Raw genomic sequence first — 17315 nt, 5'->3', positions numbered from 1 at the left:
GGGTCATAATTATGAATAATTGTGACTCTTAAAAAATATTGTGATTATAAAGTAATGGGACTTTTCCAAAGGATTTTAGTTATGAAGTGTTGTGACTTTTTGAAAGTATTATAACTATGAAGTGTTGTGACTTTTCAAAGTATTTGTATTATGAAAGGGTGTGACTCCTGGAAAAGAAGAAGGTAAGAAAGGTATGTTCATGAATTATAATTGTTTAATTATATTTATGAGTTTATTTATATTAATGAACCATGCTTGTGGATAATATTGTGTTAGCTCATGGGGTTAACACCACAATTATTAATGAAACTCGAAGCATGGAGCATGTGAGATATTAAGATCTCCATTGTCCTCCATGGCCGAAAATCAATGTGAACTCGAAGCATGGAGCATGTGAGATATTAATATCTACATTGTCCGCCATGGCCAAGAATCGATATCGAAGCATGGAGCATGGAGATATTAAGATCTCCATTGTCTGCCATGGCCAATAATCGATGTGCCAAAATATTCTGATGTTGTCAAATATATGCATATGTCGTTGGCCTTGGATAAAAGATGCCCGTCCAAGAAGAATCTTAAGGAGTGCGCTCCTGGGATGACGGCGAGGTAGCTATGAGCTAAGAAGCCCGATTTGGAGACATCCTTAAAATTGGGGTTAACTTAGACAGTAGAATAATATAGTTAGTTTTATTATTATTGTGATTCTAACATTTATTTTGCAGGTATTACTTGTCCCTAACTAACCCTATTAGTGGGGACATTACATCCATATTCTACAGTCATGGAGTCTCTCAACATGACAGCCGTAATGACTACTCTTTGTATAAAGAACACGTCTAAGCTTAGAGATGTTAAAGAGTTCATCATGTAGTCACTCAACATAATGTCCACAATAGTTGCACACATTTGTGGAAGGAAACACATTGTCATGGAGTCTCTCAACATGAAATCCATAATGGCTACTCCAAATGATTGCTGAACATGTCTCAGGCACAGAGATGTCTCAAAGATCTCAATGGAGACCCCAAAATCTTGGATGTAATGATATGCTTTACAGCAACTAAATGTAGTTGTTTTGGTTCACACATGAATTAAATAAGAGCATTAACTGCATAACAGATATCTAATCTACTGTTGACTAGATAAATCAACGATCCAATTAACTGTCTTTACATGGTGGGTATTGATATATTTAATGTTTTTAAATCAGTTAAGTCAGTCGGCCATTTTTAGTCTATTTCGTTAATGGTCATTTAGACTCTTTTTTAATTGTATTAATCTGTTTTCTTATTCGTCATTAGTTAGACAAATTTTCTTTTTTGTTAACACTTTTAGTAGCATTTATAAATTATATATATTCTCCGTTTTGTAAATACAATTATACTTTTCAATTTTTCAAAGAGTTCATACATTCAGAACATTTTATTTATCAAAATCTAATTAGCAATTAATGTCAGGTACCAAAAAACTTTTCTTGAGCTTATCTCACCTATGCCATGCTGCAGTTGCACCTGGAACAGGTTGCATATTCACAAGTTCCAATGCATCTTTAAACTTGATGTCTGGAACAACATCAAATAACACCTACAAAGAAGAAAACAACAAATACTTGATTTGTACAGCATTATGAAAAAATAAAAGAAAATACGTGATCATTACAAAATTGTCAACACAAATAAAACAATTACATAAGAGCACCTTCCCAAAAAAATGCATACTTTTCATAACAGAAAAGATTGCAATAGATTAATTCCCATCAAGAGCCAAAGTACCAATGGAGCACAAAACTATAGTAAGTTAATCAGTCGTACAAAAAGAACAAGATCAAAAAACAATGCACATCTTAAAATGAAACTAAGAATTTGAAGAAGCAAATAACCATGGCATTAACTGAGATAAAAAATGCAAAAGCCATACTGTATACACAACAAGATACAGAAATATTATGCACCTTCTTGTTTCTACAGACAACAATCCTCAAAATGCTAAATGCACATGTCTGTCTATATCCTAAGCTGTGAACATCAGAGAATAATTTATAAATTCTAAGTGCACAAAAAAGATCTCTTGCATGCAATGGTGTCTGCCAGAGGAGAACTTCATCTGGCACATAAACTGCCATATGTGCTATTGACCACAGTAATTATCATGTGCTTGACACCCCCGATAGCTGAAAGAGGCTACAAAAAGCAAGTATTCCATCTAATATTCTTCAAATTACCCCTTTTCTGAAAATAATTGCTTTAAATATTATAGGACCAAACGCATCTAGTTTAGATAATAAAAAGGAGTACAAGGCCCCTGTGAGTTTCTGATATAAAAATGAAGTTACATATATAACCATGACAAAGGATAGGCACCAAATTATGATGATAACCATGTTAAATATTAACCATGATATTCATACTGGTCTGAGAAGTGCAGACCGCACCTTAATCTTCTCCCATTATATCATAGAAAGCATATATATATACATTACACTTGGCATTAGAATGGGCGGCAATCCTTGGCAGAAATTATATCTTGTACTAACTATAACAAATTGTTAAGCTAGTCAAACATTGTATTATCTCCTTCTATGTGCCGATTTCTACAAGTGGTGTTTGGGCCGACCTAGAGAGGGTCATGTCCCTTTAAGGGACATACCCTTTGGTTTTGATATAAAGGGTAGGTTTTATTGTAGTTTGAGGACACACAATAAACACAAGTCTACTCCCTCAAGCAATAATACCTACACAAATATATTGCAGATATAAAACAAATTCAGATCAGAGTTAAAGGTGATCACTCCTCCTACCTTCAGAACATTAAGATCACCTTCAGCAATTAAAAGGATATTATAAAGTCTGAGTTTAGAACAGAATTTGCAAAAACTTTACATGGTATCAAAGCTTTGGTAGTCGAACTTAGGCTCTGTAAATTAAGTAATCAGACCTTATATATATCTAGCATCATTCTCCTATCTTCAATGGCATACACAATCAAACCCAATGATAGGTTTGATAGGAAAGAACACTTTGATGCCTGGAAATTCATAATCATGATGGTTCTTGAAGAAAATGATGTAAAACAATCTGTTGAATCAGCATCCAGACAACCTACAGTTGAACCTCATAGGTCCTTCTAGATTAAAGGAAATAGGAAAGCTATTCAGATCATATTAGATGGAGTCAAAAATGATGTAGTACCTATGCTAACAAAACATCAAACAATATTTGCTATGATGAATGCACTACTAAATGCATAAGAGGTTAACAATGCAACTAAAGTTCTTGCACTAAAAAGGCAACTAAATCACATACAAATAAAGAAGGGAGAATCGATGAATTCTTACTTCTTAAGGGTTGCAGCCTAAGAGATGAACTTGCAAGTATAGGAACCATCATTAGTGACATGGAACTAACACTGATGGCCATAGATGGATTACCAGGTTCATGGGAAACTTTCGCACAAGGAGTAAGTGCAAGAGATAAACTTCCCGACTTCAATAGACTTAAGGGAGATTATCTTCAGGAAGAATCCAGAAAACTAAAGAAAGGAGGGAAATTGAAAACAGAAGATGAAGAACTTCATGTTTTTAATACAAACTCCTATAAAAGCAAGAAGAAACATTTCAAGAAAAAAAGGGGAAATCAAAAGAATGATAAATCTAAAAAAGATCTATCCAAAATAAAGTGCTTTAGATGTGAAAAGTTTGGACACTACATATCTAATTGCCCTCAAAATTCTAAACAACAAGCGAACTATACAAATGTTACTAGGGAAGAAGATAACTATGATCTTGAGAATTGTGTATTATATTCGTCACTATCAAATGAAATCTCAAGTAAAGCATGGGTGATTGTAGTGGATCATCTAGACATATTACAGGATACAAAGAAGCACTAGACTCTATATCAGAAAAAGTTAATGGCGAAGTCACCATTGGTGATAATTTAGCACATTTCGTCGACGGAATTGGAAATTGCACCTTGAAACTAAAATCAGGAAATTCTCTTCTTCTCAAAGGAGTACTCTATGTACCAAGAATAAAAAGAAATCTAATCTCGATCATAGCACTTGAAGATGATGGACATAATGTTGCATTCATGGACGGTAAAGTAATAACCGAGGCTAAGAACTCCTCAATAAAGAAAGAAAAATTGATTGGTCAGAGAACAAGGTATTTGTATGAATTAAATTCAAAATCTAATCGACCTATTCAAGCCTTAATTCATGAAACTGCAAACATAAATGAAATATGACATAGAAGGTTTGGACATCTAAATTTCAAAACCTTATATGGAGAAGATTGTTACTGGTTTTCCTAAACTAAATAAAGACCACTCAAGCATATGCAAAGGGTGCACTCTGGGTAAGAACACCAAAAGTCCATTTCATAATAGAACTAGAAAAAACAACAATGTTTTGGAATTCAATCCATTCAGATTTATATGGACCTATGTCTATTCCTTCTCTTGGAGGATTCTGATACTATATTTTGTTCATAGATGACTTCTCTAGGTAAACTTGGATTTACTTCTTAAAATGCAAAAAATTAGAAGAAATCCTAAAGAAATTTAAAGAATTTAAAACATTAACTGAGAACTTATCAAGACATAAAATTCAAAAATTTAGAACTGATAATAGAGGGGAATACACCTCAGATTTGTTTAAAAGGTTTTGTAAAGAAACAAGAATTAAAAGGAAGTATACTATTCCTTATAACCCAGCAGAAAGAAATAATAGAACAATTATAGAAGCTGCTAGAGCTATAATATTTGATCAAAATCTAGAATATTATCTTTGGGCAAAAGCCTCTTGTATTGTTGTCTATATTCAAAACAGAAGCCCTCACTCCTACTTTAGAGATAAAACTCCTGAAGAAGTCTTTACTAAGGTTAAACCCAATATAAGTCATCTTAGGATTTTTGGATGCCCTATATATATCCATGTTCCAAAAGAAAAGAGAACTAAGTTAGAACCCTCTGGGAGGAAAGGCATTTTTGTAGGGTATGGTGAAACATCTACAGCATATAGGATTTTCATACTTGGTCAGAAAAATATTGAACTTGATAGGGATGTAATTTTTGAAGAAGATTCAACATTCAAAAGAGCCCTAAGTTCTGAAGAACACTCTCCATTAACTAGTTCTAAAAGAAATGTTGAATTTGAGTCTCAGAGGGACAACATTAAAGAAATTGAAGATGAAATTCAAAATCTTAACCTTGGAGAAACTCAAAATTCAAAGAAAAGACCACTTTGGGCCATTAAAACAGTCGAGGAAGCACAAGACTTTACTGCACCTTCCGGAACAATCAAAGAAAGCAAAAAACCCAAAAGAATTTCTAGTTATACAGCAAACATGAATGATTTGTCTAAATCGAAACCAACCAATACTTCAGATGCTATTAAACATACAGCTTGGAGAGAAGCTATGATAGAAAAATACCAATCTAAAAAGACCCAAAAGAATTTCTAGTTATACAGCAAACATGAATGATTTGTCTAAATCGGAACCAACCAATACTTCAAATGCTATTAAACATACAGCTTGGAAAGAAGCTATGATAGAAGAATACCAATCTATTATGAAGAATGATGTTAAGGAAATTGTTCCTAGACCTAAAGGAAAATCTATTGTTTCTTCCAAGTGGATATTTAAAATAAAGCATGTTGCTGACAGTAGCATTGAAAAATATAAAGCCAAATTTGTAGCCAAATGATTCTCTCAAAAAGAAGGGATTGATTATGAAGAAACTTTTGCTCATGTTGCCAAATACACCTCTGCAAGAGCAATCCTAGCCATTGCAGCATCGAAGGGATGGAAAGTACATCAAATGGATGTAAAAACAACATTCCTAAATGGAAAGATTACAAAAGAAGTATATTTGGAGCAACCTAAAAGATTTGAAAGTCATGATCTTAACGTTTTTGTTTGCAGGCTCAAGAAAGCTCTCTATGGGCTTAAGCAAGGTCCAAGGGCTTGCTATGAAAGAATTGATAAGTATCTCACTAGCTTAGGATTCTCCAAAAATGAAGTCGATCCAAATTTATATTATAAAAGGGATAAAGATGATATGGTAATTCTGATATTGTATGTTGATGATTTACTAATAATAGGTGATGATCATCTCATACATCAATGCAAGAAAGATCTAATTAGAGAATTCGAGATGAAAGACTTGGGACTCCTTCATTACTTCATAGGACTGGAAGTACAACAGAATTTTGACAGCATTATACTTAATCAAGGGAAGTATACATCAGATATTTTGAAGAGATTTGGAATGTGGAATTGCAGTCTATGTCTTCTCCAATGGAGACTAATCTACATAAACTTAAAGAAGCAGCAGCAAAATCACCTTCCATAAATTCTACTCTCTACAGACAGATGATTGGATCCCTTGTGTACTTGGTAAATACAAGACCTAATATTTCCTATGTTGTTGATGCCTTAAGTCAGTTTATGTGTAAGCCAAAGGAGATTCACCTAGTTGCAGTAAAACACATTATGAGATACTTACAAGGCACTCTTAATCTTGGGCTCAAATATGAGAAAGTTGACTTAGATTTACATGAATTCACTGACTCAACTTTGGGGTGGAAGTGTTAAAGACAGAAAAAGTACTTCAGGATGTTGTTTCAGTTTAGGATCAGTAATGATATCTTGGATATGTAGAAAACAGTCTTCAGTAGCACAAAGCTCCACAGAAGCCGAATACATTGCAGTAGTGATGGCCTCTCGAGAAGCAGTTTGGCTAAGGAAGTTTCTTGTGGGATTATTTGGTCAAGCCATGAATCCTACGATTATTCACTGTAATAATCAAAGTTCCATCAAGTTTTCGGTGAATTGTAATGTCCCCAATTTTGGCAGGTCTATGTAGTTGATGGAGTTAGCTCATCATAGCAACCCTCGTGAGCTAACAAGGTGTTTTGGGGGTCTCAGTTGTGGACTTACTATTTTTAATAAGTTTATTTTCAGTAGTTGCTATTTTTTGCAGTGTAGTGGATGGCTTCAATAGTTGGTCGTCACCTGCAGTTAATAAAGTAATAGATTACATGAGCTCTTATTTATTTATTAATCGTTGAGTTGCATTATTATCATAATGTTTATATTATTATAATAATAACTTCAAGAGGTATTTCTAAAAAGCAAGTTGGAAAGTTTCTAGTGTTGAGTCTTTTGGGAAACTTCCACAATTTCTGAAGTAGAGTTTTAAGAAAACTTTGGCCAACGAAAGCTTATAAATGAGAGCTCATTTCATTGGCAAACCATGCTTGGATATGTATTTGTTTTTTGTGCCTTTGTGGCTTTTACCTAAGTGCGAATTGTGAGCCCTTGTTGAAGTAGAAATGTCTCTAAGTTTCTGATGTTTGCAATCACTGCTGAAATGTCATTATATGTGTCTGGAAGATTGGCGTAGTAATTCTGAGAAGTGGTCATTCACAGCTGAGTTTATGTTTCTTTGCTGTGAGACCACATTGGAGGACGATTTAATTCTGGAAGTCTATATACTGGCAGCTGTAACTAAGAGGGGATTGGACAGCAACATTATATTGTCGTACTAAGGGTTATAAGGAGTCACGTCTCAGCAACAGCCCATTGCATGCCATTTGCACACAGCGTTCTGCATTCTCAAGGGCGGCCAAAGACATTCATTGCATTGCGGCTGGGTCAGCATTAAGGAGAAGGCATTTCTGGTGGCACGGTTGAACCTACGACTCCTATCCAGTCAGTGTGGAGGCATTTATCTCAGCTGCAGGTGTAATTAGTGGTCGGCAAACTGATAATTGCTGCATATTCTTCACTGTGGCATTTGCATTGTGATTTGGAGGAAATTGCAGAACTTTTGCATTGTGCAAAGTGGGAACAAAGTTCAGGTTCTATGTGTTATTACTTTACTACTGTTCAATCAGATTTATATATTTGTTTCATGGTGGTGAGAGATTGTAATTAGTTTGGTTGTTGAGGTTTAAAAGAATTAGTCTCAACATTGGATCTCATTGGAATTTGATCCTCTCTTAGCTATTGCACGAGTAACGATTTCAGTTAGCATTTGGTTTCAGTATTTTCATTTGAATGTATTTAATTTGCAATTCATATATGCCAGAACTCAAAAGCATGTACATTCCAATATTGATCAGTTATGTGCCAATGGTTTGACAAAATGCCAAACATCTGATTTGTGAGGACAAATTGGTGAAAATTAGTCAGAATTGGAATTGCTTAAGTTGTAGCCAAGGGAGGGTTATTACATGGATCCAGTTTTTCATGACAGGTCCAAGCATAACGAAATTCTATGTAAGAGATATGGTAGATAGGAATACTATAAAATTAGAATACATTTGCACTACAGATCAGACAGCAGGCATTCTCACCAAACCTCTCTCTAGAGTGAAGATAGATCACTTTAGAAAAAGACTTGGTATGGTTGAATTGTAATTCATTTGTATTCTTTAAATTATTAATAAAATTATTTTATTTGTCAGGCTATTGACTGTCTGTTATAGGCTCCACCATCTGTATTCATTATTTACGAGGTGACAATCTCTGAGATAATGAATACTTGTATTAAAAACATTATGAGAGATGACGATCCCTCAAATAATGTATTGAACAGTATAGAACTACTGTTAGATCAGGTGAGTTCAAGATCATTTGTGACATAAGCATTTCCATGTCTATGAATCACAACTTGGATAAAGGAAGAATTTATTCTTCAGACTTTATCCGGTGTTTTGGTAGATCTTAACTCAAGATCAAGTTGTGATATAGTATTGCCAATTCCTATGAATCACAACCTAGATAAATTATGAACTTAATCGTTCTTCAAATTTTATCCTGTGTATTGCGTTACATGCAATACTAACGTCACTGATATAAAGTGATAAGTCATATCACAAGATGGTTATATGACTCAGTATCATATGCTATATGATACCATTTTTCTCGAAAAATTCAGATAGATATAGAGTATCAATCTGTGCTTATTCATCGTAATTGATGATGCTAGATATGTTATCTCTCAGTATGATTATCAAGTTAAAAGGGAGTGTTAACCATGATATTCATACTTGTTTGAGAAGTGCAGACCGCACCTTAATCTTCTCCCATTATATCATAGAAAGCATATATATACACTAGACTTGGCATTAAAATGGGTGGCGATCCTTGGCAGAAATTATATCTTGTACTAACTATAACAAATTGTTATGTTAATTAAACATTTTATTATTTCCTTCTAGGCGCCAATTTCTACAAGTGGTGTTTGGGCCGACCTAGAGAGGGCCATGTCCCTTTAAGGGACATGCCCTTTGGTCTTGATATAAAGGGTAGGTTTTATTGTAGTTTGGGGACACACAATAAACACAAGTCTGCTCCCTCAAGCAATAATACCTATACGAATATATTGCAGATATAAAACAAATTCAGATCAGAGTTAAAGGTGATAACTCTTCCTACCTTCTGAACATTAAGATCATCTTCAGCAATTAAAAGAATACTATAGATGTCTGAGTTTTAAAACAGAATTTGCAGAAAATATACAAACCAAAAAGGCTCAGGATTTACAATAGATCATAGCCTAGAGAATGAGTTACTGCATTATCTCAACATACAACCACCAAATAGGCCTAAAACTGGGGTACAAATATTCAATCAGCATATAGCAGTGCAAATTAATGGTTGTGATGAAGTCAAGCATCTTGAAGGTCATATCACATGAAACCACAAATTATGTCGATCTCTCAACTCTTAATGGTCAAGATAATTGGGATATAAAATGGTGTTGCCAACAGCTTGAAAGAAATGCTCATAGTGAGAAGCCATCTCAAACTAAGAGAATTTCTAAGAGAGATCAAGACAAACTGAATATACACATTGCTCAGCCAATCTCCAATTCAACCAAAATGCACTCACAAACAAAATGATAAATCATCAACTTCTCGGCATCCATTTTGCAAGGTAAAAGAGGGAATGTAAACATGAGGGTATTTCTGGTTAGAAGCAAGGAATAAAACAAGCAATAATTAAGTTGGTGATCTGTAAATATGATCTCATCTTATTGGAAGATTTTGAAGGCTTATTTAAATGCCAATAAGAGCTTTGTTCTAGAGATCAAGTCAAATTTGAAGTACTGATGTATAGAAAGCTGCCTGAAAAAATAGATATCTATCCTATGCTTTTCCAAATAAAATACACTGAATGTGTTTATGAAAAGAAACAAAAATCCACTAAGGTAAACTCACCGATATCATAATTGAGTCAATTTCAGACTGATGCTTTAATTCTGAAACCTTAATGATCATGGTTTTCAACTTTCAAAATTCTTTTATTTTGTTTACGTTTTTCAGGCAAGTTTTATTTATTTGTGTTTTAAATATTTGAATATTACCATACATGTATTTTTATTGCCATACTCCCACTATCCCAAAAATCTAAGAAAGTTTTGTCATCCCCAAAAATGTAAAGAAACAATGCACCACTCAAATCATTTAAAAGGAAGATATTTCAGGATTTTATTATGAAATAGATTGTGCAACTTATTACACAGATTCCCACAATAACATTTATATTCAAATTCATATCACTAGTCCAGATTGTTGCAAAACACATGCACCTGCAATTCTAGCATCATTAAACATTGCAAGCATTATTTATATACAATATGGCATGTGGTGGGTTACAGACAATTCTATAACAACATACATTGCTCTTTAAAGTTGGGTAGTCTCATTGAAAAATTCAAAGAAACAAATATCATTAAAATTATTTTCTAGACTCGGATTCTATAATGATTTGGCAGGTCAAAAATATTTTTTAACAAGACCCAAGAATTTATCAATTTAATGAAAGCTGTTGAAAGTCCTCTGTCATTCATAAATTTTAAAGCCACTATGTACTTTGTAGAACGTCAATAAGCCATACAAATAAAGATTGCCATATAACCTAGGTTGTCAAACATTGGCCTTGTAAGGGATTTCTTTGCAGCAATTTCAAGGATCAACCCTCAAAAGACAAAAGAGAATAAAGAAATTTAAATTCCAACAGACCATGTTTTGATGCACTACCATGAATTATCAAAAGGCAAAATTCAGTACTTGCATTTTGATAGTTGAATACATAAGTGCTTCTTGTATGTCAGTATGAAATATACAGGTTAATCTTTTCACACTTCTATGTTCATAATATGCACCTATACAATTTTTACCCAGAGCACTACACTATTTTAAGGGGTATTCCTTCCTTTCTCACACAATTCCATCCCAAAAGTAATTACAGCCTACAACCTCATGACATATTTTTGATGGAGATTCTATATGTTTCTCATTATCATTTTGCAATTACTATCAGCTGCCTTTTACTTAAAATATTTATTAGAAACTATTGTAAATCTTGGAAAGATAAAAATTTGGGTAAATATTGCTAAATATCAAAACTGCTTACCCTTAGAGGAGTTTGCACAGCAAGACGTTCAAGTACAAAATTTGCAACAAAGGAATCTAATGGCCCTCCATCTGTATCCTCACTTATTATCTTCCCTTTTTTGCCTGAAAATAATAGACAAGTCTTGGGATCCCAGTTTTGACCAGAATTATTGCAAGCAGCAAAGTAAGCAAGCTCCAGACGGAAGCAGAGATGATCACAAAGATGCTCTACACAGCAGATCTGCATCGATGTAAAAATTAGAATGGGAGATTTTTGAACAGTGCTGATAGCATATTACTGTCATAAAATTAGAACCTGAGGAAAAATAACAGAACAGTAGCCATGATCAACTCTAATAATGCATGAAGTATAGCTTACATTAGAAAATGTTACCTCTTCTCCTTGTCTTCCATATATAGAAAGGTCCTCTAGCCTTAATTGAGCTGATTTGGTTGTCCATAAAAGCTCCAGCATTTTTCTTCGAGCTGTTGTCTTCCCACTCAGTAAGTCCCAACCCATGGCAGCAACCAGTGGTTGTAGACGAGGATAAAGTGCAAGGATCTGCATTGAGAATAAATATTAGTTAATGCTATATGTTGGATGCTGTCTGGAAAAGATAAAAACCATGTATAAAACAAAACTTGGATCCAAAGAAATTTACACCAAAACCACACAGAAGCACAAACAATTTTATTTCATAGAATTCTCATTATTTTAGAGAACCATTTAACTATAAATGTAGATTCTACCAAAATGAACAACGTATTTCTATACTACAATAAGTGCCTACCAACTATAACCTTATTGAACAGCACAATCACTATATAACCATACATTGCTAGCCTCCTGTAGGTGTTCATTCTTGACAGCAAAGAGAGCAGCCTTCAAAACAACCTCAAGGACATGTTCTCCAGATACTCGAGCAAAATGATACAGCTCTTGCTTGCAAGATTTAATTACCAGACCCTCAGCTGTAGATAAATCTATTGAAAGAGTAATGTGCCCAGAATGTAAAGCCTTAAGCAATCTATCAAGCTTTTGCAGTGGGGGTGGGAAAGAGTATTCATTGCAAACTCTGTTGATCTCAACCTCTTCATGAATCAAGTCATCCTGTATATCCTAAAAAACAGAGCAGCCAAATGTTCGTCATTACTTCCATCCAAAGGCAGTCAATCATTTTTAAAAAATCCAAAATGTGGTAAACCAAACACAATCTAAAACTCAGCAGCCTATTCTACTTTTTTTATTAAAATAAGGTCTAACATATTCAGAATCATATAACTGTGATGCAAAACCCTGGTGAAACCAATAAGCAACAGTATCTCATCTTTATTTTGCCAAAATAGGTTTTTGACTTGGCGGTCACCACCAACCAAAAATAGCCATCTCAACAAATAAATAGAAGCTATACTCATGTTAAATATTTTCATTACCTCAAGCATTTTCATGAGTTGTTTGCTATTGGATGCCAAGACTTCTTCATAAATCTTCAACATCTGTTCCTGCATTTGTGAGTGAAACCATTGGCTTCCTATATCATCATCTGGGGTCTTCAGCACCTTGACAAGATCACGTATACTCGACCTGCAAATTATATGCATTTCATAGGAATAAAAATTTATGTCAAACCAAAAAGCTTCAGAAATAAATTCAATTCAACAATAAGTGCAAACCCATTCTCTGGAAGTCTAACAAAAAATAAAAACACAACAATGACCAACATCAGACCTCACATGCTTTTTCAATGGGTAACAAAGTATGAATTCATTTGCAAAAGGCGAGACTCGTTGAAATTTACTACAGATTTTGGCCTCTAGATAACACTCCTATACTATCACTAAGAAAATTGATCAGTGCAAAAATAAGTTTACAAAACTACCACGGTCATTTAACAAATACAAGTTTTAACAGAAGTGTGAATCATTCTCTAGAGTCTTACAAAAAGTATATGGAGGCATGGTCAAGTTTCTCATTTAGCGCAAGCCATCAAAGTTTCAGAGCTTCCCTTCCCAGCGTGAAATTCCTCCCATGTCCACATTCTTCTCTACTCCTATGACAGTTTCAAACCTCTTCATTCAAACATAGCTTCCCCCACCTTCTTTCCCTTCTAACCAAACCCTAATCCCTAACTTGTGGTATGAAAAACAAGATATCCCTAATAGCCCAAGTCCAACCAATCTCGCCATTTCTCACTATTCATCCTACATAATGATTAGCACATTAATGTGCAATAATGCTTATTTTAAAACACCACTCCAACTATGGTACCATATCACCAGTGACATTATTTACTTCAGGGATCCAGCTCCACCCATATTTCCCACTAGAAGAGTTTAAATGGGTTTATGGACAGAAATCGTCAAAACATGAATGTTGGAAACTGATGACAGTTTGAAGTATCTTCTACAAAGGAAAATGATGTTAGCTAGTACGTGTGCCCCATCTTGTAGATGGTAATTTAAATTCAAATCAGGTCAAGGAAAACAACTTTGATCAAACACCAAAACATAATCAAAACTATCTCAAGGACCCATGCTCAAACAAATAGGTTCCAATGCTACATCTCAAGCATCTATACCAAGATAGGGGATGAAAACCATATTAGTTCAAGAGGGGTTGAGGATGAAGCCCCTATTGGTTAAAGGAGTGATTCTCATCCAAATGTTGTGTTGAGCTTTAAAGGTGTTTGACAATAGCGGTGACATGTCTCAAAACTTATAATTGTCAAAAGAGAAGTTATCATAGAGGTGTTTGTGGTGGGGAGTACCCAAGGGTCAGGTGAGACCAAAGTGTTCAAAAAATTAGACTCTACCAAAGGCCCCCAATTTGGGGTTGCAGAATACTAGGTACCCAAATAACAAGATATTTGAAACCATGATTCTAAATAGATGTTCTGGTGTAACATGTCCTTTACTAAGTGTAATAAGTAGCTACATAAGTGGAAAGTAAAAACTCTTAACTCCAACAAGATAGTTAGTGCACAAAGTCGAGGAGTCAAGGTTTCAAAGATTGGGAGGTTATAATGGTTCCCAAATAAAGGAAGATTTGGAACTCAAATGCAAAATGGAGTTACTCCAAGTTGTCATGGCAGCAAGGAGATGGTAACTAAGAAAGAAAATGCCCAAACTCCAACAAAAATAAAGGAAAAGTGTACTCAAGCAAAAATGCATATCATGAACAACAACACTAAAGCTCCAATAATTTGCAATTCTGCACAAACTCAATTAACTGACTAAGGAGATTACAAATGCAAACTTTCGTCCACAAATACAACTTTGTTGAAAGGGGATATTATAAGTCCACCTTTCCTAAAATTACTTCTCCTCGAGCAATTCAAGCTCTAATTGTTCCAAGTTTTCCAATCCGTCCATAGTAAGCATCCTTAATATGTAATTTCACCAGTGAATTGAATATGCTGTGATGGCTCTGTGTGCCAACATTTTTACCTTTGTGACAATGATAGCAATTGTTATCCACATGTGTAGCACACTACTATCTATCAACTGAGATAATTCCTATGATGAGTAACTAACATATCTGCCATCTCCATTGCTAACAATAGTTTTAAGAAACTTTTGTGGACCAATCATCTCTTGAGAGATTATTTCCACCACTTAATGTGCATTGAATAAACGATAAATGGTAGTATCCATACGCATTTACCTTATTCACAGCACAGATATAATATTTACTAAGTGCCTTGGGCAAACGTATGATGGGTCCCTCAACAAACTTAAGCAATCTTGATGAGAGATAAGAAAAAACTGCAACAGAGTTGCTAAAAAATCATGTTATTTCAATAATTGTACTATCTAAAAGTGTCACACTATAAGAGCATCATGCAAAACCTTCAAAATCTTCTACTTCATTTTGAAGTCTGGGATATTAGCAACTCAATGGAAACTGGCTAAAAATTTAGAATTACTCATGTTTTCTTGTTTAAACTAGCAGAGTTGCCTTTTGATATTATCATTTCTTATTCCCGCCTGATTGGATCATCCTCAAGCAATTTGGTTTATTGCCATGTACGAACTACGATACAAAGTTACGTCCACCCGTATTTCTAGTAATCTTAGAGATTATTCTAAAACAAGATCTTCTTGATTCCTGTCAAACTCTTGGATTACCTACTTAATTTCCTTAGTCCATGCTCTATTCTCTTGATCCCTGAATTTTGTTGCAGATCCAAGTTGTTATTCACCTCCAAAAGTGGCATTTGGGTTTTTTCTAAGGATTTCTTGGTTGATTTAAGCTCAAAGGTGAGTTCACCCTTTCTTCCTCCTTTGTGGATGCATTCATGGCTATCTTTGCAATTGTGATGATTCTGACTTTGTGTTTGATCAAATGCAGGCATCATACTTCCTTCCTCTCCAAGGTACCTTCACTACCTACAAATCTGCAAGAATGGTTGTATGTTTAGTCACGCTAAAATTACTTCATCTATATTCTGTGCCTTTTTAAAAACTATAATTAGCTCTTCAACGACCCTTCTCATGTTGTCTAACTCAGTAAAAACTTGCACCTATTCCTCTTATGTTACTTAAACATTTCATGTCTAGCTCTTGGGCGCAAACTCTAGAACCTCCACATGAAGTAGTCTAGGGAACTGTTCTAATATGTAGTGAAAATTACTCGAGGATGCCACAAGACATTCTAAACTGACTAAGACCTCTCACTTTGTAGGAATGATCTACATAAATGAGCTGATGTAATTCGATGCTGCTGAACTTTGATGTTCCCCAATTGAGTTAACCACCCAAGATAGCTTTTGAGTCGTCAAAATTTGACTTTGCCACATAGTAAACTGCACTACAGCATCTGAACAACCAAGGGTTTTAGCTATCAACTAATTCTTTCAAATCATCATCCTCCACAGCCCGAAGAGCTGCCTTGCAATCTCTTTTTACATACCCTAAATCATAAAAGCACAGATAGAATGAGATAATAGGAAAGAACCCAATAAAGACACAACCTCTAACTTCATAACTAGGTGTTTCTGAATGTTACTTAAATCTCTCACCATCATGCATGAACATTTTTTAAGTTGGAGGAAAGGATCCCTTTTCCATTTTGTATCTTTCATCATTGTTAGAGTACTTCTCAAGCTGACAGAAAAATTGTAAAAATAGCTTAAAACTCCTTGTATTCACTAAGTGTCCAAAAGGCACCTTATGGCTCCAAAGGGTCAAAACTCAAACCCACATTAGCCCAATGATTCTAACTCCTCAAATCACTTATTCGAACCTAATATGACATGAAACAACAGGTTTAAAAACCCCAACCACTCTACAAGTATGAAAACCCAAATTTACCCTTCAACTAGGCCTACTAGCCCAATTACCCCTGCTGGGACTTTTTTTGTCGTTTTCTCAAAACTTTTCCAAATAACCCTAGAAACAAATTACATATTCGAATACCCTTTTGCAAGTTCTATAACATATATAAAGCTCAACTACAGCTACTTTGTACCAAATGTATGGAGATTTGCTGATTTCACTATATTTAGGCCTAATTAGGCCACTTTTACAAAGGAACCTATAGCAAAACATGTTACCAAAGTCTTCCACTTTCAGTAGAGTTGTATTTTGGTCCAAATGAAAGGATTTAATGGCCCATTTGAACCCAACACTTCATTTCATATGAAAAGTATAAAACCCATAGCAAAATAGGCTTAAATTCATTTCATATGAAAAGTATAAAACCCATAGCAAAATAGGCTTAAATCTAGGGCCTCTTGGTAATCCAACCTCCCAACACTTCTGAGACCAAATCAATGATCCAACACAATCTCTAGATCATGTACTAACTCTGTTTTACATAAAATAACCACCTCCTTAAGCTAGATCTCTTGCTGCTATACCCTAGTCTCCATTTCCATGCACCTTTCTCCTCACGGTGTACA

At 34.6% G+C, this 17315-nt stretch overlaps 1 protein-coding gene across 2 annotated transcripts in view; it reads right to left on the bottom strand.

Moving 5' to 3' along the window:
* LOC149565469 (zinc finger FYVE domain protein) overlaps nt 1-17315 on the bottom strand; it is a 190501-nt gene that overhangs the window by 147342 nt on the left and 25844 nt on the right. The window contains exons 2-6 of one of the 2 annotated variants that reach the window (XM_089819008.1): nt 12847-12997; nt 12248-12532; nt 11807-11974; nt 11432-11653; nt 1493-1587 (exon numbers count right to left, since the gene is read on the bottom strand). In XM_089819008.1, coding sequence (XP_089675134.1) covers nt 1493-1587; nt 11432-11653; nt 11807-11974; nt 12248-12532; nt 12847-12997 — 921 coding nt within the window. Of the gene's footprint in view, nt 1-1492; nt 1588-11431; nt 11654-11791; nt 11975-12247; nt 12533-12846; nt 12998-17315 lie in introns of both variants that reach the window. The other variant, XM_089819006.1, reaches the window with a different exon arrangement.

The sequence above is a fragment of the Cupressus sempervirens genome, chromosome 3 (assembly GCF_028749045.1).
Source record: "Cupressus sempervirens isolate cs-2001-9-10 chromosome 3, ASM2874904v1, whole genome shotgun sequence".
Lineage (NCBI taxonomy): Eukaryota > Viridiplantae > Streptophyta > Pinopsida > Cupressales > Cupressaceae > Cupressus > Cupressus sempervirens.
Note: the sequence above shows the minus strand (reverse complement) of the source record. Positions and strands in the feature narration are given on the sequence as shown.